Source organism: Pantherophis guttatus, chromosome 7 (genome assembly GCF_059756535.1).
Source record: "Pantherophis guttatus breed Tessera chromosome 7, ASM5975653v1, whole genome shotgun sequence".
In the NCBI taxonomy this organism is placed as follows: domain Eukaryota; kingdom Metazoa; phylum Chordata; class Lepidosauria; order Squamata; family Colubridae; genus Pantherophis; species Pantherophis guttatus.
The window spans coordinates 69,764,950-69,786,816 of NC_142069.1; the positions used below are offsets into that span (position 1 = coordinate 69,764,950).

Here is a 21,867-nt window from a genome sequence, read left to right on the forward strand (position 1 = left end):
GCCAGGTTGCTATTGAAACCTTCGTCCCCAAACATAACATTGCAGTCAGGAATCCCCCACAAGTATCAGCCTCTCTGTACAGGCCTGGGTTTCCTATAGGCAAGAGAAAGAGCTCATTTAACAGTTCTAGGATGACAAAAGATGCAATTTATCACAATATCCTTATTCCCATATTCCACAAAGATGAATTTCCACCATAATATGGCTATGTGGGTGGATTTTAACATGAAATTTGAGTGTACTGTATTTGGTATTTTTTATATTCTTTATGCTCAATTGAACACAATGAAATAATCTCACTGTAAAATTATTGCTGATCATTTACATAATGGCTTTATGAACTTCCAGCAGCATAAGATTTTTTTTTTAATGCACATTAAGAGTGAATACAGTGATTAATACTTTGCTTCCCTTTCATGATATTCCAGAACCTGCTGTGTGAATTGAGTCCAGTTGTCCTACTTAGAGTTCATTTGGCCATGCTCTTCATTTTGCATCTGAAATGCTAGAATTTCTACGGGGAAAACTAGGCATTACACAAGGAGTACTTTGTACCTAACAGCTGCTTCTGTCTATTCATAAGGGAACCAGCTGAACTCAATGCGATTTTCTCCAAAGTAAGCAAGTATAGAATTACTGGCTAATTTCCATTTGTTTTTATCTCAGAAGAGAAAAGGCCAGTATTCTCACCTGACTTTGAATTTACAAAGTCACTGCTGTAGCTGACCCAAACAATCGAATTACTTGGCAAAGTAACCTGACTGAAAAGTTATTCCACAACATACTTTCAATGTGTGTTTTTATCCAGTTGGTTTACTGGTGTGAGCATTAAATGTAGGTGGTGACATGTTGGTTTCAAAGACAATCCAGTATGCACAATGTTTGACGTTCATGTTGACTCAAAAAAAAAAAAGTCTATATAATTTGTTCCATCTGCCTCAATATGGTTTATATGTCAGAAATTATTGTCTCCAGGAACTCAAGATGGATTACATGGGATTTCTCTTCATTTTATTCTTGTAACACTACTTTGTACAGTATGAGAGAGTATGACTAGCCAAAAATAACCCAATTATTTACCAATGGTGAGAAGGGACCTGAATATGGGTGTCCCAATCCCAGTCAAATGTTTTATGCATGATTCCAGAAAGGTATGTCTAACTCTTGAGAGTTAGTGCTCTGAAACAAGGACTGTCACAGCATTATGTAAGTGTTAGTCCATGAAGTGAAGAAACATAATAATTACATTATTCTAAATTCTAAAATATGATTAATAATAAATCCAAGTTTCTTGGAAGCTTTAAGACTTGTGGACTTAAACTTCCAAATGTCTGGATCTTGAGACTTCTCAGGACTGAAAAAATACATGTAAAACCCATGTCACATGTAGGTCAGCAATCAACAAAACACTAACCTGCTTTTGACGTTAAAAATATGCGAACATAAGAAAAGCTTTCCTGGATTAGACAATGGACCTATTTGGTCCAGTCTGGTCCAAGTAGTCCATTCATTTAGTGATTGTTCAGAGTTACAACAGCCCTGAAAAAAGTGACCCATAGCTATTTTCCACACTTAAAGCTGTTGTAGCAACTTGATGGTCAGTGGCTAAAATTTGGATGCTTGGCAGCTGATTCATATTTATGACAGTTGCAGCATCCTGGAGTTATGTGATCACTTTTTGCAACCTTCTGACAAGCAAAATCAGTGGGAAAACCACTGGCTTAGGCCCGGGGTATCTGCAGGATCATCTCCTGCCATCCTCCCATCGTCCGGTGCGTTCACACAGAGCAGGCCTCCTCAGGATGCCGTCAGCCAGACAATGTCGACTGGTGGCCCCCAGGTGGAGAGCATTCTCTGTGGGAGCGCCAACCCTCTGGAATGGGCTGCCCACCGGCCTCAGGACAGCCCCTGACCTCCTCTCCTTCCGCTGCGAATTGAAGACATGGCTTTTCCACCAAATGATCTGAATCCGTAGGGGTGATTTTTAATAATTTTAATTAAATTTTTAATTTTTAATTAATTTTAACTAATTTTAAATTGACTTTGATGTTTATGTAATTTTTTTGTTCCTTCTTGTAAGCCGCCCTAAGTCCTTTGGGAGAAGGGCGGCATATAAATTACATAAATAAATAAATAAATAAATAAATAAATAAATAAATAAATAAATAAATAAATTCACTTTACAACTGCAACTTAACAAGTGCAGAGATTTGCTTAATAACTGTGCCTAGAAAGGTTGTAAAATGGGGCAAAACCCACTTAACGACTGTCTCACTTAGCAACAGAAATGTTGGGCTCAATTGTGGTTGTATTACACAATGGTCAAGCTTGGGAAGCTCATAAGCCTGAACTGAAGGGCGATCGTTTCTTTTCACTGTTGGATCCCAGCAAACAGCATTTGAGGCATAGTGAGCGTGCTTAAGAGGCAGTAAACAGCTATCAATATTAGTAGCCATGGAAGCGTGATCCTCCCATAAACCTCTCTAGTCCCCATTTAAGATCAGTTACAACTGCTGGCAGCAAATTCCTCAATTTAACTATGATACAGTATGTGTAAAAAAGTATTGAGATAGAGAGAAACCAACTTGCTTATGCTATAAAGTATTTTATTTACCTTAGTCACATTTCTTGGTAGTCTCCTACTTCAGGCTAGAATGCCCTCACTGCTGTTATCTATCTTTATGGAAGGCATGCTTCAGTCCCAAATCTCCTGCTGTGCCTTTTCCCATTATAATAATATCTTTTTAAAATTGTCATGGCCAGAACTGAACTTAGTCCTCCAAGTGTGGTCGAATCATGATCTTATATAAGGATTGTTCTAAAGAGGATTGTTGCATAACTGCACCAATAGCTATTTTCAATTCTCTTCCTAAAGAACTTCAAGCATAGAAATTACTTCTTAACAGTAACTGCACACTATCTTTTACCTTTTTATGGGAGTGCTGATGATGACTCCAAGATCAACATTCTGGTTAGATTCTTTGATGGATTTAGTTTATTTATTTATATATACATACAGTGCAGTGGACCCATTCATACACATACTAATGATTCTGTAATCCCTTAATTCAGGGTAGAGTCAGGACAACTGGATGGAGCTGAGCATTTACCTGCTGGATGCCCTTCTTGATGCCATGCAAAGTTCACAGTAGATATTTTTTCTTTGTGCCCTAGCAGAGAAACATCTGCTGCTACTAGGATCAAATTCTCAATCTTCTGAATGGAAGGTGAGCATCTTCACCACTAGGCCACCATACCGCTCCTACATATGTATACATATTAGTTCACAATAAACTAGATTTGCCATAATAAAGTTGACTTTACCAGTTTGGAGAGGTATTTTGGAGTTCTTCACAATATCTTGTTGATTTTACTACTTTGAAAATTTGGTACCCTCAACAAACAGGGGATCTTCACTAGTTAACCATAGCAGATTAAAAAAACACCAGCACCGGCCCTGAAATTTGGTGAACTCCACTTTGACATCATGCCAGAAAGTCCATTTATTTCAACTCTGTTTCATCTTTTCTTTTATCCAGTTACCAGTTCATGACAACAGCTTTCCATCTTATCACCTGCTAGTTGAATGTATTCAAGGGTGTATAGTCACAAACATCACCATCCATAAATATCTATGTAGTGGCGAGAGATCTAGAGCCCTGGATCTTCAGCTGAGGGAGGAAGAGGTGGGAAAAAGAGAAGAAGGGGTTCAGGTTTCCCATCAGGTTTTGGTGGGAAGATTTTGGGAGGAGAGAGGTGGCTAGAATCTGGAAAGGGGAGAGGAGACAATGAAGGAAGCTGACCCAGATGATTGGGTGAGTGGGTAACCAGAGGGGGTGACAAATGCAATGGAGGTGAACTGACTGAGGCAAGTGAACAAGCGAATGACCAGAGGGGCACCAGCCCCCCCCCCAAGAACAATGGAAATGACATGAGCTGGGTGAGTGGGGGTACCTGGGTGAGAGATCAGAGCAGACTGACGTCCAGAATGATGGACATTGAGACACCCGGTGAATGACTGTGCAGCAAGGAAGAGCCTGGGTACCTATAGAAAGGGGGTAGAGGAATCCGGACTCTAATGGCCCTTTCAGGAGAGACACTACATTTACATACATGCCCTTGCTATCTGTTTTTCTCTCTTTCCTTCAAGCTGTTCCTTGGTTGATTTCCTATTCTGGTTACATTTGAATATTGTTTAGTTGATTGTCATGTGTTAATCATTTTTTTTCCTTTTGCATTTTTGATCAACTGATACATTTTTTGTCAGAACTAATTTTATTTTTTGTTCTTCTTCTTTCTATGATTAGTTAAGGCCCTGTGGGCCTACAGTATAAATAACAGGCATTTGCCTGCAGTTTCTCAGTTCCCTTTTTGAGTCAATAAGTTCTGTTGCAGCTATGCTGGTCTGGTTCTTGCCCACTATACAATAATTCCACTATATAATAATATAGTGGGTTAAAACCCACTATACAATAATTCTCCTCACCAAAAATCCAGAACTGTCCCAATTAAGTCCAGCCAAAAGTAGACTAATGCTAGTCCGTAGAGCCAATGGCCAATGAATATACGAGGCACTTGAAAGTTTTCCAAACAAGATAAATCCACCAGGTAAAATTAAATCCACGATACATGAATGTTCACAGAGCACGATCCAAGTCAAGGCACAGTGTCAATCCAAAGCAAAGCAGGAATCACAACGATCAGGAAACATATAGCCAGCTTCTGGTGCAGCCCATCAAGAGGGCTGAGGCTGCCTCCTCGTGAGTAATCAAGCTGACCTTTGCTGCTCCTGCCTTTTTTTCTGCCTTATGTGTTCTCAGTTCAAGTGCAGAAGGCAGTTCCTCTTCCTCATCACTGACCAGCTGCACCTGTGCACTTTCCCCACCTGAAGTCTCAGGGCTGTCCTGCTGCACCTATGTTTCAGCCAATTCCCTCTCAGACGGCTGCTTGGAGCCATTGACCAACTCCCCTCCTGACGTGCCCAGGACTAGTTCATCCTCCTCTGAACTGACATCTGGAGAGGTGTCTGGGGAGGTGTCTGGGGGAGTCATCACAGGACATTATTTCTGATCAATCTGGTGTTGGCTTCAGAGTAGATGTTTCACAGAATAATCATTAAGTATATCTAGAAATCAGGTTTCCATATCAAGTTAAGGACATGCATTTTCCTAGTCTATGTGAAGATAATTGAATGCCTTCATTACTATTAGTATTTCTTTTTCAGATGCCTATCTAATTCTGTTTTTCATCTGAAGGTCAACTTTAGCTTCTTGATCAAGAGAGCGTGTTCCTACTTGATTGGGGAAATTGATCTGTCCACAATGACCAGGTGAAACATTTCACCTTTCTTTCTTCTAATATTTAAGTGAAAATTGCCCTCAGAGAATATATGTCCATTAGATCTACTTTTCACTCATTGTCGGCAACAAGCAAAATCAGTGTTGGACAGTTTTATCAGAGCCTCATTCATCTTTCTCTTTTACATGTTGACTATAACCTCTTCCTCCAACCTTTCTCCATATGTTCGCTGTAGTGTCACTCTTTCTCCAAAGATGTGCCTATTTGTGTTTAGTTTTATGAAAGTTGTAATATAGAAGGTTGTGTTAAAACTCCAGATGAGGTCTGTGTGAAGCAGAGGAAAGCATGGTTATGTGATTATTGCTTCTTTTGAAGTTTTTGCAAAGGAATTTTGAATGTATCTTAAAACTGCATTCATCTTTTTGAAACCAGATCACTCTGCCAACTTAAGGGAAGTCTGTTCCAGGAAGGCACGAAGAAGCCATACTCATTGTTCCAACACATAAATAGCTATCTCCAGAACACCATCTGTCAACATAGAAATAGCTTCTTCTTTTTTTACAATTTTGGACTAGACTTATGTTTAGTACTTTAAAAAGACATCACCACCTTAGGTAACTGTTATACTTAACAACTCCAGTTTGAATGATGCCAACAAGCCTGTACGTTTCAAGAATTTACCCATAAACAGAGGAACATTTACTACTATTAGCATTCTTCTAGCTGGAGCACATTAACATATTTATTGTCATTTAAAAGTTATTGTATTGTTTTAATCATTTTATTATATCTCATCGTCTTTTCTTTTACACACTGCCAATACCTTGTTTCTCTAGAATTTTGCTCTCCAATTCTAGGCCTCCAGATACCTGCACAAAATAACAGAATAAAAATTAAACCTGTCTGTGAACTATATGGACCAAAAAATATGCCCATTTAAAATCTGGTTTTAATCAAACTTCACAGAAAATGATTGAATTAATACAAATATCGGATTGTGAGAGTCAGCTGTCAGAAAAATGACTCAGTAATGTATATGAGCCCTGGGTTACCTCATGTTTAAAGATAGATTGTTGTATGTATGTTTTAAAGAAGAAAGATGAAAGTCATTATAAACAAATCAAGTGTAGACTGAACCATCATTTAATACTGCTGCTACAGATGATTGCTTAATCTAATTAAATGTATGCAACCCTTTCAGTGTTATTTAGAGCAGGGGTCTCCAACCTTGTCGACTTTAAGCCTGGTGGACTTCAACTCCCAGAATTCTGGGAGTTGAAGTCCACCAGGCTTAAAGTCGACAAGGTTGGAGACCCTTGATTTAAAGATCATTTAGCCTATTACCAATGCCTTATATTTATATTTGTATGAAAAAGATTGACAAGCAGACTTAGAACACAGTGCAGCTGAGAGTCAAACATGCTTGAAACTAATTGAAATAATTAAACTATAGGTATTTTTCTCAAAACTTGTATTTAATTATTTCACTGATTATGCTTACAATCTAAGAACAACAAAATATCCACAGAAATGTAGGCATTTCCAACCCTCCCCCTTATTTTTAATCTTCAGATTAATGCAGGAAAATGCACATTATGTCCTTTCATATAAGAGTTTACAAAGATCAAAGTCCATCCCCACAAGATAATTTCTATCATAGCGATATTGTTGTCCAAGGGTGGGTTCTAATTTTTTTTACTACCGGTTCTGTGGGCATGGCTTATTTTGTGGGTGTGGCTTGGAGGTCATGTGACTAGGTGGGCGTGGCTAGCTGGTCAGAGTCATTTCTGGAAGGTCCTCACACTTATGACCAGTCCTCGCACTTACAACCCGACTCATTTGTTTGCTTTTAACACTGATCAGCTGTAGGACGGCCCTTTGAAGCCCCGCGGCAAGAGTTTAAACAGTTTTTTTCCCTCTAGTCATCAGCTGGGACTCAGGAGGCAGCAATAGATTGGGGGTGGGACCAAATAAAAGGTAAGAATAAGGTGGGGGGTGGGAGGGCGGGGGGGGGAGAACCGGTTCGGTGATGTCATATCGTCACCGCTAGCCGAACCGGACCAAACCGGGAGGAACCCACCACTGTTGTTGTCCCAGTATGCATCTTTAACATTTTTTTTAAAAAAGGCTTTTGTTGTCAAATTCAGATTCATTTCCATATCTTGATATTTTTAAAAGAAAAGAAAATATTATAGCTGAGTTACTATATTTTTATGTTTAAATCCTTGCCTAATTTAGTGGCATATTCCATAATTTGGGGAACCTGGATTTTCCTATTTTCAAGATGTACCTATTTCCATCTTAAAATGATCAAAATTAGTAAATCTCAAGTTGAACAGTTATTATCCATTCTCTCACTATGGGGCCATGAAAAGAAGGGATGTCCCAGCTAAGAAAATATTTTGTCCCACATTGGAATGGTCCTAATCATGCTGAACGAAGCACCCCTTTTGTTACCTGGTCTTTGTTGCTTGGGTAGACCACAAACTCTTGTGTGTCAAAGTAAGTGTGCTTGTTGCTTTATGAACAACTATCTTCCTGGGCTTCTAAATCTACAGATGAGCATTCATTTTCCTTTTATCAAGCCACTCTAAATATGGTTCTTGTCAATGTGTCAGTAATCCCTGTGTTTAAGAGACATAAGACACTGGTGCACTGGGACATTCTTTCTGCTCAACTCTTGCTGACGTCTGATGCTTAAAACAGACTATGCTTTCATCCTTCCGTGCATTGTCGCAACCCCCTAGGAATATTTTTAAAAGGTACTGCAGTTACTGGGGGGGTGAACATTTGCCAACCAAAGCATATGTGGGTGCCTTGGATTCAGTCTCTGTGAATGCTGCATTGTAGTTTCAGCTTTACATCAGCCTGATAACAGAAGGGACCATGTCTGGCTTTGGCTACAGGCGAGAGCTTAGTAAATATGAAGAGCTGGATGAAGATGAACTCCTTGCTTCTCTTACCGATGAGGAGCTGAAGGAGCTGGAGAAAGAGTTGGAGGATATTGAGCCTGACCGGAGCCTTCCTGTGGGGCATAGGCAAAAGAGTCTAACAGAAAAAACTCCCACAGGAACTTTTAGCCGGGAAGCACTGATGGCCTACTGGGAAAGGGAGACTAAGAAACTTCTGGAAAAAGAGAGAATGGGGGCATGTGAACAGGTAGGAGAATAACTGCATTAATTTGGCCCAGAAATGACTCATATTCAGTAGAATGGTTTCCTTGCTCTGTATTTTCCATCAAACTAAAAGCAAATTGATCAAAAATGGGTTACCCACCAAGCTCCGGATGGCTCCTGATCTCCGCACTTTCCGCGCTGGCCTGAAGACATGGCTTTTCCAGCAAATTCCCTGACCGACTATGAGGCTTTTAATTTTGGGGGTTTTAAATTCGTATTGGTTTTTAGTATTTTATTGTTGTGGTTTTTATTGTGTGAGCCACTTCGAGTCCTACGGGAGAAGGGCGGCATATAAATTTTAATAATAAATAATAAATAAATAAATAAGAGCAGAAGCTTTAGTAACGTATAGAAATTGTAGAGTAATATACATTTTCTTCCTCTGTGCTATTAAATTATCATCCCAATGAGTTCATTGCTTCAGAACTCTGCTTCCCCCTGTGAAGAGCTTTTTTTATATACAAATATTCTTTTTACTTGAAGGAACATCCAAAAACGTCATCAAAGCACAAGCTGAGAAGTACTGACATAGCCACAGTTGGAATGATTATGTATTTTTGCTAAATGTCTCACTCATATCTCAGGTTCAGTTACACATATAATATCAAATTCTGTTTAGCATTGTGCTACAACAGATGTGTCCTGCCACATTTCAGACTCATAGCATTTAATCTGCTTTAAGGAAAACTGAATTCCAGCAACAGAAGCTAGTACAAAATAACTCAAGGGAAGATACTAATTATTGGTTGCCTTTCATGTATTATTATATACATGGAGAGGACCGAATATTTAAGAGTCTTATTTAGATTTTCAAATAATTTATGTGATGAGGGCCTGTGGCAATATGCATGCTAACTTCAATCTACTTCTTTCTATTATTTTGTACATCACATTTTCCAAGATTTCAAATTGTAGAAAAGTGGTAGAAGTTAAGAAAGTAGCATGCATAAGTCTGCACTTCAAATATTTGCTTCTGGCATATTGAACGTATAGCAAAGTGAGGACAATGCAAGTATACTTCCTTCTTTTTTTATCATCAGAATAAATTTATTGTCTGAATAAGGCCAGGCATAAATCTCATCACAAGTATTACACATGGTGGTAATTGAAGTTCTTTACTGATTTGTTGAAAATTGTTTCTTGATGTATCAACAAGTCTCTATCAACTTTCTGTCCATCCCTTCTCCTTCCCCTTATCCCTTCCATTCTGTCTCCAACTCCCCAAATTTAAAGTTTTTAAAGAAAGTTCATAATACAAGCTTTATAAACTCAAAAAAAGGTTGGGATGGGAAGGAGCACTGCAGCTTCTAACACGTACAAAAAGTATTGTAATCAAAACATGTGTGCCACCCAGAGTCACTTGTTGAGATGGGCAACTATAGTAATCAAATAAATAATAAATAAAAATCGTACAAATGACTGCTTGACATTTATGGTAGATGATTGATGAGACAGGTAGATAGGTAGGTAGATACAGTAGATAGAAGATAGAGAGAATGATAGAGAGATACATAGAGGTAGTCTTCAACTAATGACCATAAGTGAGCCCAGAATAACAGCTATAAATTGTTAAGTGGATCACTCTGTCTCTATGCTCAATTTTGTGGTGGTCATTAAGCAAATGCCACAGTTGTTAAACAAATCCATTTTATCTAAAATCATTTTTTGCCATAAACCTGAAGTAAATACCAGCAAAAATCATGGTGACATGACTGTAGAACACTGCAAATGGCCATAAATAAATAAATGCAAGCCAGTTGCCAACTGCCCAAAATGTGATCACATGATCACAGTGTGTGTGCGGCCATCGGAGTTCTGGAACTGTGAAGTCTGTTGTAATTTTGAACTGTCACTAAGTAACCAGTCGATAAGTGAGGACTACAGGTAGAAAGCAGATAATGAGCAAGCAATAGAGGAGGGGTGTCAAACTTAATGCTGGCGGGCCGGATCTGGCCCATGGGGTGCTTAAATCCAGCCCATGGGGCCTGTCTGGAAATATCGAAGGACCAGTCCGCAGTGCCTCTGCTGGCCAAAACAGGCTGCATGCGCCCCCTCCCCCATGGCCCGTTTTTTGCCTCCCGGTGGCCTGTTTTTCCTCGGCAGAGTGCTGCAGGAGGCTGGGGATGCCAAAAACAGGCCACACAGGGGCCTTGGGAGACCTCCATATGGCCCATTTTTGGCCAGCAGAGTGCTGGCCTGCAGCACCCTGCCGTTCCTGTTTTGGCCGCCAGGGTGCAGCAGGAGGTGTCCGTCCCATCTCCCCCTCCCCGCTCCCTGCCCCCCCGGCCCATGGAGGAGAACTACAATGCTGATCTGACCCTCGAAGAAATCCAGTTTGACATCCCTGCAATAGAGAGAAAGAGCGAGAAAGCTTAAATGACTCTAATTAGAAAATCTATCTTTCAACAGATTTTTTAAACTGTGCCTTAAAGAAGAAAAATGGACATAAATTCACCTCTTCCTATTTTAACCTCCTAAACAAAGGCCATACATTTCAAATTTCAGCCCAGTCTCTATCAGTGATATCATCATAACAACACAGTGCTGACCCTAACAGCCATAATAAGAAAAGAAAGAAATTGACCTATGTCTATCAAAAGATTGGGATGAAGCAAAATCTAAGGAAAATTACAAATACTTGGTTGGACAATAATAAATTAAACTAGAAGAAAAAGATGTCTAAATAACTACAGGTAAGACGGTCTCTCTAGCTAGCCAAATATTACCATTTTCCCCCATATATATATTTGTTTCTTTTATAACAAAACATTGTTTTTCTAGAGCAGAAAGTTGGAATGAAACATGACAACCAGTAAAGAGAGAATAACATTCCTAGCAGCATCCAGATTACAGGTCTTTATTTAACTCTGAAGTGACAGAGTCGTGTTTCATTCTTATCAGAACCCGTCTGAAGGAATTTATCCTGGTGCTTGAGCCAGGGTGTTGGTATGCAGTCCAATACTAATAGCTACTGGTCATCCCGATTTTCCAAGGGCAGAATGAAATAACAGTAACAAGCAATAATAAACAATTATAATCCAAATAAAAGTAATGACGAAAAGAGTAGGATTTAGAGTTATGTAATTCAACGGTATACCTAAATAGCAACAACAGTCATTATGTCTGGAACTGGGAATGTACAAGCACAGTTAATTCTAGACTTAATTTCAACCTACACTTGACACTGTTTGGCACTTCTCTGAAATTGTTCTGTGTTTCAAGCCCAATGGTTGTAATTCAAGCTTCAAACTTTAAAGACAAAGCACTAACACTGCAGGCATGGAGGCTGCCTGGATAATATTCTTTTACAGTTCAACAGTATTCTAGCTCCCTATCCCAACACACACACATGCACACGCGCACGCACGCACAAATACACAAACTCTGCGGGTGTCTGCCTGTGTAACAGCAAAAGGAGAACAATAACAGGTTAGGCATAATTAATGGCCTTGAGTATACTGCTGATACTCCATTTTTCATCGGGGACCTTCACATGGTTGGAAGAAAACTAATTGTAGCAGCTTGAAAGAGGAATATGCAATAATGGGAGGTCTAAATCCTCTGTGCTTAATTGCTGGATCCAGAATTTGAATATCAGAGTTTTTTTATGACCTTGGTTATTAATATAGATATTTGTATTCTTCCAGGATTTTTTATGCTTATACAATTATACAATTTTTCTGCTTATACAATTAAGAGGGCTGGATTAGAATCCTGATGCTTTTTTTGTAGAGAGGAGGGAACAATGAGTATTTCGGTGAAATTCAAGCAAAAAAAAAAAAAGGTGTTGTGGTCAATGCAAGTTTAGCAAAGAAGGGATCCAAATAACTTAATTAGGAAGCACTCACTGAAGAAACAAAACTGATAGCATCAACTGTTTTTTTTTTCTTCATTGACATATCTCTATGTGAGATGTCAATACTGAAATTGTGTGTACTGATTTTGTCCTGTTCTAATAGTGTAGAAGACAGCCAGACAGATTAGAAAGGGATGAGCAACTTTTTCTTGTCCCAAAATCTGACCTGGACTTCGAGTGGCATGCTAAAAATCCATAAATAGGGCATATACACAAATAAAAACAAATGTATTTACATTCATACTTATTTACAATTAATTGTGTTCTATAAATTCATTCTTGTTAAAAATTATAGTCTGGTAACAAAATCAACCAACACCAATATAATGGGTTAAAGGCCTAGACTAGAAAGTGGGAGACCGTGAGTTCTAGTCTTGTTTTAGGCACAAAACCAGTAGGGTTGCCTTGGGCCAGTCACTCTTTCTTAGCCATAGTAAGGAAGCAATGGCAAACCATTTCTACAAAAGTTGCCAGGAAAACTACAAAGACTTCTCCATGTAGTCATCAGCTATCAAGACTGATTCGAAAGGACCAAATAATAATAAAAAACACCCCACTGAGTTAGCTCTCTGGGGATTTTCTACAGTGCTTACAGGGATCTTCTGCAGGATAAAATTTCAGGCTATCCCCTTTTGGAATAGAAGAATAACTGAATTACACATTATGCTAAGTAAAACATTCTAGAAATTACTCAATTACCAGTCATTTCTTATTTCCCTCATTCAAGATCAGAAACATGGTGGACATGGTGGAAGCTAACTTTCTCTCTTTGAAGGATTTTAAAATGCACCTGTCACTTCCCAGGGTGCTGTTCGCTGAAAATATCCAATATCCAAGTAAGGCAAATGGAGGTTAGAGTAGTACTCGTTATGCTATTAACCCTCAGTAATATTGTGAACACTTTCTAATAGATGTTATGATACATAATCACAACATTCTTAAATTCAAACATCTTCAATAAATTGTGATCAGATGCTTACATACATGGAGTATTTTTATGCAAAACTGAATTTGAGAGTACTGCTTCTCAAAACTCATCACGGTGCATAATTTTTCTATAATAATTATCTGGGAAAGATCATCATGAAAGCTCACTGAAATGAAATTTGAGGACCTTTATAAATAAAATGTATTTTTATCATTTACTTTTGATTAATTCCCTTGTAGGATTATAAGCAAGAAGAAGAAGAAGAAGATGATGATGATGGTGATGAGTCAGAAGAAATTAAAGAAGAATATTTTACAGGAACCAACAGTGAAATTTCTGAAGAGGCACACAATGAAGAAGATGATGAAGAGGACAAAGAGGATGAGAATGAAGAGGATGAGAAGAACAATGAGGAATATGAGGAAGAGGAAGAGGATGAAGAAGATGACAGAGAAGAAGAAGCAAGTAGTACAGATGATGAAGAGGAATCTGCTGAAGAGTGTGAAAAACTTCCAAATACTACAAAGCAAACTTCACTTAACATTAAACTTAAAAACTACAATGAAAATGAAATTGTTACCAATGGTCACAATGAAAAGGAAGCAGAATATTTGAACTACAGGATGGGAGCCATGCATCCATGTGGAAATCCAACAGTGATTGAAGATGCATTAGAAAAAGTTAGGAACAATGATACTGAAACTACTGAGGTCAATTTAAACAATATTGAAAATATCACACCACAGATGCTAACACATTTTGCTCAGGCCCTACGGAATAACACTGTAGTGAAGACTTTTAATCTGGCTAACACTCATGCTGATGACAATGTTGCAATGGCTATTGCAGGTATGCTAAAGGAGAATGAACATATTGTGAGTCTGAATCTAGATTCTAATTTTGTCACAGGCAAAGGGATTATTGCGATCATGAGGGCTTTACAGAACAACAAAGTTTTAACAGAATTACGATTCCATAACCAAAGGCACATAATGGGCAGTCAGGCTGAAATGGACATGGTTAAACTTTTAAGGGACAATACTGCTATTGTGAAACTAGGCTATCACTTTGAGCTTGCTGGACCAAGAATGAGTATGACAGGCATTCTGACAAGAAATATGGATAAACAAAGGCAGAAACGAATGCAAGAACAGAAAGAACAACAGTCCAGTTGGGATGGAGTACTAAATCCAAAGGCCAAAGCATTGCAGAAAGGAACTCCTGGTTCTTCACCGTATTCATCTCCTAGAAGTTCACCTTGGTCTTCTCCAAAGATTCCTAAGAAAATTTCAGCTCCTCAAAACCAACTTTCACCTCCCAAAAGTTCACCTATGCCTTCTCCAAAGATTTTAAAGAAAGCCACTGCTATTAAAAACCAATCTCCATTGCCATCACAATCGCCGCCTCCATCACCAACTGCCCCACCTCCTCCTCCTCCACCACCACCTCCTCCTCCTCCTCTTCTTCCGCCACCACCTCCTCCTCCTCAAATAGTTGTAGAGAAAAAAGCACCCACCAGGAATATTGCTGAGGTTATAAAACAGCAGGAAAGTGCCAAGAGGGATCTACAAAATAAGCAGAAGAAGAAAAAAAGCAAGAAAAACAAACAACATGAGAATGCAATATTAAAAGAAATTAAAAATTCATTAAAGTCCATCCCAGACAATATATCAGAAGAAGGGTCACGTCCTTCAAGTCGACCTTCTACCCCAGTAAGATCACTCCACAGTGATCTTATGGAGGCAATTCGTGGAAGTAATATGAAGCAGCTAAGGCGGGTAAGTAATTGTAATTTCAGGAGTTGATTTAGAACTGGAAGCAAGTTGGTAAATAATCACACTTTAATCAAAGGATAATTATAAGGTAATAATTTTTTTATCGCTTTGTTGAAAAAGAGAAAGTACTTCCTTAACTTGCCTCTGGGAATTTGTAGGAATTGAGCACTGACAGTGAGGTCACCTTGATAGATAAGAACCCTCAAGAAGGAACTCCATAGAAAGAGATTCTTACTGAACAGCCTCTCGAACCCTCTCAGCTGGCATTTTTTGATATGGAACAAAATTACACTGCTCCTACAAATCATTGATTTCTCATTGCTGTTCTTTCACATTTCTCCTTTGGGCTAAAAAATATTTTTTCTGCAAAATAAGAGGTCTACTCATCTTTAGATTCGTTCTTGATTCCCACTTCCATCCTACTTTATTATTTGATCCGATTTTTTGTCTTAAAGTGAACTAGCATTTAAAGATAGGACAGCTACTTTGGTTCACAAGAGAGAAATCTTAATTACAGCCAGATATTCAAGACTCGTGTAATCTTGTCATATCAAGTGGGAGGCACCCTCATTGGATTTAAAGATAGGAGGGAACCTCAGTGTTCAAGATGAATTGGAAGCAAACCATTTCCGGTCCCTCAGTGGTGAAGGTTACGTGATTTTTCTGACAACCGCTCAGTGAAAAGAAAATGGAGTCTTTTCCCCCCCTGAATCATACAAAGGGAGGAATTTTGCAACTTAAAGTCTGTTTTGGTGTCTTAAACTGCTATGGAGTTGATCATTCCATCTATTTCACACAGTTCTAATGACATTCATATTGTACAGTTACAAGAAAATATCTAATAGATGGGCTTCAAAATGACCTTATGGCACATAATCAATCAATCTTTACTGAAGGACCTGAATTTCTAATATAATTAGTAATCTGTAATCTTTATTGTGGTTCAAAAGCTATTTGCATTTTTGAAATTGTACAGGGGAAATCATTTTTGTTAAGTCATATTTCTCTTATATTAGTAAATCACCCCACATTAGGGATGATAGAATTTGGTATTTGTAAGACCACTCACACAATTGATTTGGGAAAATGCCTCACAGATCATGTATGCCAGCTTCTCTAATTGGAAAGGTAATGTTAGGGCAACAGGATGTGAAAGCAAAACGAAAACAAAAAACCCCCATCTTCCTATGGGTAATCAGTTCTATAAAGAGAACACTTTATATGTCAGTGAGAGTTCTACAAGTATAGGTATTCAGTTCTAATGTGCTAAAGTAATTGATAGATATCCAGAAAAGTAATACAAAAGGAAGATCTGATTTTTATTGGGTGTCTACTTACCCTTTTAAGGGAAATGTAATCATTAAAAGAATCAGCTCAGAAATCAGGTCTATTTTAACATTTGATTGATCTACATTATAATATTCTACCAAAATTGTCCAACATTTACTTAGCTTTGTTGTTTGCATTTGTACAGATAAGAACAATGTGTACTTGAAAAAGTAAGGAATCCAAATAGTCATTGGAATTAAGTATACTTGCTCCAAGAACAACTTAATTTAGGGGAAAGAGCGAACAAATTCTTTTGTAACCTGGAGTAACTTTTTTTTTCAGTACAACAGTAATAAATATTTATTTATAAAAAATTACTTATTTATAAAAAATTACTTATTTATAAAATTTATTGGCTGCCAAATATTTACCTTCTTTACTATAAGTTAATATTATATATTTACTATAGGGTAAATATTATTTATTTATCAAAAATACTTAGAGAGGGGAAAATGGAAGGAAAGAAAAAGAGGTATAAGAAAAGAAAAGGCTACAAACAATGGGCGAGTATATTTTAAAAACCATATAACAGTGATTCAATTTTACCTATTAGAATATTTTGTATTAACTTAAAAATGTAAATCATTTTTTAAAAAGTTATCTTGGCTATTGAGCACTGGGGGAGTGTAGTTGATGATCTGGTGTGAGGGCAGATATGTATGTATGTATGTTTCGGGAGGGATTCTAAGTGCAAAAGTCCTTTCAACTTCAAGCACTTATGGTATTTTGACTTTAACTTTCCATGGGAAAAATCAACCTCAATCTGAAGAGGGGAATTGAGATGTATAAAATGCCCAATTTATCTGTTCAATGCTTCAATGCCCTCCTCAGATTAGCCAAGCCAAACTCACTGTAGAAGCTGTGGCCCAAAATTTGGGGCCTACTTTTGAAAAGCATAAAGAAAAATAAAATTATGTTATTCAAAGTGACATAGCTACCATGATTTTTGCAGACGTAAAGGCCATTCTGTTCCAATAGTGCAGGGGCCTCAAAACTTGGCAACTTTAAGACTTGTGGAGTTCAAGTCCGAAAATTCCTCAACCAGCCTTGCTGGCTGAGAAATTCAGGGAGTTGAAGCCCACAAGTTTTAAAAATGCCAAGTCTGGAGACCTCTGCAATAATGGATGGAAAAGTCCTCAGTTTAAGAGAGGACTTGATGAGTTTCAAGGAGTGAATCTATGTAACTTAAGATATACATTTTGCTGCTTTGCCTCACCTCTCAGTAGAGATTCTAATTTTTGATCACATATGCTCACACTGAGATCACACAGTTTTACATCCTTGCCATCAAGCCGAATATGTTTCTAAAACATCTATATGTTTTTACTATTACAATACAAAGTACAATAGGACATTGAAACCTGTGGGGTTTTCTCTACTTAGATGATTTATTCTTTTAATTCTAGTTCATGTTCCTAATGTAAGCAAAACACCTTTCTTTTTAGGTGGAGATCCCGGAAGCTCTGCGGTAAAAGTCAGCCATGAAATGAAGATTTGTACAAATTCTCAAAGAGGTACTCAATCATTCTACAGTGATAAAACGGGCTGATGTAAACAGCTTCAAAAGTACACTCTTAGATTTGAGATATAAATAAAAAGTGCCTTTGAAACTTCAAGCAATACTTTGAAGAATTCAACAGTCTTTTTGTAAATATGGAGAATACTTTTTTTAATTTAATAAGATTTCTCAGAAGAAATAGTTTATGTAGTTATTTATGTTGATATCAAATAGCACTTCATGGAACATGTCCTTTCTATTAAAAAAGCACCTGTTCAATTCACTGTGTTTCTTTGCTTGCATCATACACTTGCAATAAATATGTTTTGAGTTTCCAAGTGGAAAAAAACAGTATCTGTCTTGGTTTGTTGTGAAAAGTATTATATGGGTTAAGAACAGTGGTGAGTTTCTACTGGTTTGCCCTGGTTCGGGCAAACTGGTAGTGGCAGTGGTGGGAGGCTCCTCCCACTCACCGGATGTTATCATGGATGCTTTGCACATGTGCAAAAACGCCGCATGTGAGCAAAGAATGCACGCACGCATGCTCACAGGTCTGAACCAGTAGCAAAGGTAGGTGGAACCCACCACTGGTTAAGGAGTACTAAGTGATAGTCTGAGAAGAATCTTTCTACGCTGAAGATTTGGTGAGGATTTGTGTGGTGTTATGATCATTACACGAAAAAAGCTAGAGATGCTTGGTGCCATGCTCTGTGTGCATGGTAGCAGTTGTAAACAGCAGCTATAAAATTCAAAAGTTGATTTCCACAGTCAAGTGGAGCCTTATTATAGTATGTCATATTAGCACACATTTCATCAGAAGAATTTTGTTTCACAAGAGTGATTAACAAGATCGATGATTGGATATTGTGGCTATTTAGTGACTTATGGCACATGGACGAAACATCTCTGTTATTTTCTTGTAGACTGTGCTAGATAAAATTGCACTAGCAAGTTAATTTTACCAGTTTTCTATTCCTCTTTGACCTAGAGAGAATTATGAGATTTAGTGGCCTGTCATATCATTGTCCCTTCTGGGCTGTCTATGAGGATTGCATATGAGATATACTGCTTCCAATGGTTCTCCTTGTTCTGCTCATTATGACATGTTTGACAGGGCTTGGCAGCTTCCTCTCTCCAGGTTAATATTTACATGAAGTCACTGACAAAGATCATCCATCAAGATGAGGTGAGTATCCACACTGGATATATGCCAGTAATATCAGGTGCATGTCCACTCCAGGAGACTATAAGAACCTTGATGGGTGAGGCTTACAATCAGTTCCAGCAAGACCTTGATTCTAGGAGTCATTGGAACACAGTAGTATCCCATCTTTGATAGATGGGCCCCCATGCAGAGCAGGTTACCTTGGACTCACAGCTTAGAAGATCAAGTGGAGTCATGGCCAGAAAGGAGTTTTATCTGCTCAGAGTCATTTTTGGTTGGAGTCACATATAAGCCTTGGTGAGAAACCAAGTATATAATAAACAAATCAATCAAACTGTGGTTATACTGCAATACTCCAGTACTGCATTATTAAGACCTTGAAGAAGAAATAACATTACGCCCAACAAATAAACCATGTTTACTAAATGCCAGTTTCTTTTAACCACTTTGGAAGGCTGCAAAAGACGACGACGACGACGACGACGATGATGATGATGATATTAAATTTCTAAGATGCCCAACTCTCAATTATTATAATCCATGTAAGGCAGATGGAGAAATAGATATTTAAAATGAATTTGCTATCCATAAAATAATACATACATGGTGGAAGACCATAGTTAATTAGGCATCACTAAAAACATGTAAAAAACATTGTTGCCATTCAAAGCATGCTTGCTATTGAAAACATTGCTGTTTAATGGCAAAGCTATATGTCCAAAATGCAGAAGCTAGCAAATGATTCCCTCCTTGAACTTTGTGAAACTTTCCTTAATTTCAATTCTTCAAGACTATGGGTCCTTGGGTTACAACTGTTCATTCAGTAGCCATTCAAAGTTACAATGCTGCTGAACGAGACAATTTACAACCAGTTCTCGGACTACCCAGTGTACCTGTAGTCATGTGATCATAATCTGGATGCTCTGGAGCCCGGCTTGTGATTATGACTTTACAGCAAGTCATGTGACCACCATTTGTGATCTTCCCTGCTGGTTTCCCACAAGCAAAATCAATGAGGAAGCCAGAAGGAAAAGTTGTAAGTTGTTTCTCTAAGTTGTTCCTACTGCTCCCCCCGCCCACAGGAGCCTCCCTATGAAGTACAAGAACCCAGGGATCTGATACTCCATAGAAGCTCTCTGTTCACTTGCAGTGAGAACCACCAGCATGCAACACTCCCCCACTTGTTCAAAACTCTTCCCACCAGCTGCTTGACTCCAATCACAGGAGATTCGCTCTTAATGACAAGCACAATCTTTGAGTTATGATGGGAACCAGGATTGCTGGGATTGCCATTGTTAAACAATGCAGTCATATGCCATCATGCTTTAAGTGTATTGCTTAATGACAGAAATTGCAGTCCCAATTGCTGTCATAACATGAGGACTATCTAGATTGAATTATTTTGTTTGCTTTAATCTCCAGGGAAAAAAGCATGCAACTAAGTGTGTAACAGGCAATTATAAAAAAACTAATTTGGGAATGCATAGAGGCTGCAAAATTACGTGCTTTCACTGTACTTTTTCTCTGATCAATAGTTTGGAAACAAATGAGGTTGGAGGAAATATTTCAGAGGTGCTCCTGCTGACCTCTTATTATTCTCTGAGTCATTCCTGTGATTAGGAGAAAATTACAGGAAGAGTATTTGCAAATTCAATAAAAGCATCTAAATCTCCTTTTCTTTCCATATTTGTAGCCTATAAAGCTACAACAAAAAGTTGCCCTCCTTTGCCCTTAAGCACACAGAAAATTTATACAAATTCAGCATGATTTGTTGAAAGAACATAAAATGTGTGTCAGTAGCATACAATTAGAAGGTTTAGCACACTGAAAGCATTTCGGTTTTTAAAGATAAGAATTTCTAAAGAATACACTATTGCAATACACTTTTATGTTTCCTTTCATTCTTCTATTTGTCCAGTGCAGATACTTATCTAGATTGCATTATTTATACAGAATTAAGCAAAAAGAGTAGCTGCATCAGCTTGTTCCTACATTATTTATACATTTAAGTCCAAGTGTATTCAGGGGAATTTACTGCTCACCATAGTGGATCAATGCAATACAGGTAGTACTCACTTACTGATGATTACTTGTTCAGTGACTGTTTATACTTAGATAGCACTGAAAATAGAGATTTATGACTGGCTCTTGAAGTTGTAACTGTCATAGCATCCCTACAGTCATAGGGACCTTATGCATCCCTACAGTCATGTTCTTGTCAACCAACTCAGAGTCCTACAATCACATGATCACCATTTGCAACCTTCACAGCAGCTTCCAACAAGTGAAGTCAATGGCTAAGCCAGCAGGAAGTTGCAAATCACAGTCATATGATATCATGCTTAACAACTGCACTGCTTAGTGATGGAGTTACTAGTTCCTACTGCGGCCAGTGAGGACTACTTATAACTATCTTAGAAAAAAATATTCTTGGGCCACGTGACACAGAGGGTTGCTTTGGATAAGTCATAATTCCCATTTTATACCGAGAATACACTCCCAGCTGAGAAGATATCAGCCTGAAAAGACAGCCTGAAAAGATGAGAGTTTTTCACCACATAAAGTCAGCATCCAATTTAAATGAATATGATGTGCATGAAATATGATCTTACTAACCATCATTATGAAAAGTACTGTACTTTTGGATACTAAATTCTAATAAAAATTGTTAAGGACTATACTTGGCAGAATCATAGATTAAAAGTTGTACTGTTCTAACATATATTTGCATTAGAGTCAATTTTTAAGTGCTTTAATAAAATTTCTAATATGATTTGTCAAGCTAATGGTTTTTACTATCAGGGCAACAAACCTTAGTTAGTCTTCCTTTAACAATAGTCAA

At 38.0% G+C, this 21,867-nt stretch overlaps 1 protein-coding gene across 1 annotated transcript; it reads left to right on the forward strand.

Annotated features, from left to right (window-relative positions):
- Nucleotides 1-8,027: 8,027 nt before the first annotated feature.
- Nucleotides 8,028-18,209, forward strand: LMOD2 (leiomodin 2). Its single transcript, XM_034431105.3, has 3 exons — nucleotides 8,028-8,457; nucleotides 13,498-15,036; nucleotides 17,808-18,209. Exons 1-3 carry the CDS (start codon nucleotides 8,185-8,187, stop codon nucleotides 17,832-17,834), a joined length of 1,839 nt encoding a protein of 612 aa, XP_034286996.2. The 5' UTR covers nucleotides 8,028-8,184; the 3' UTR covers nucleotides 17,835-18,209.
- The last annotated feature ends 3,658 nt before the right edge of the window (nucleotides 18,210-21,867 follow it).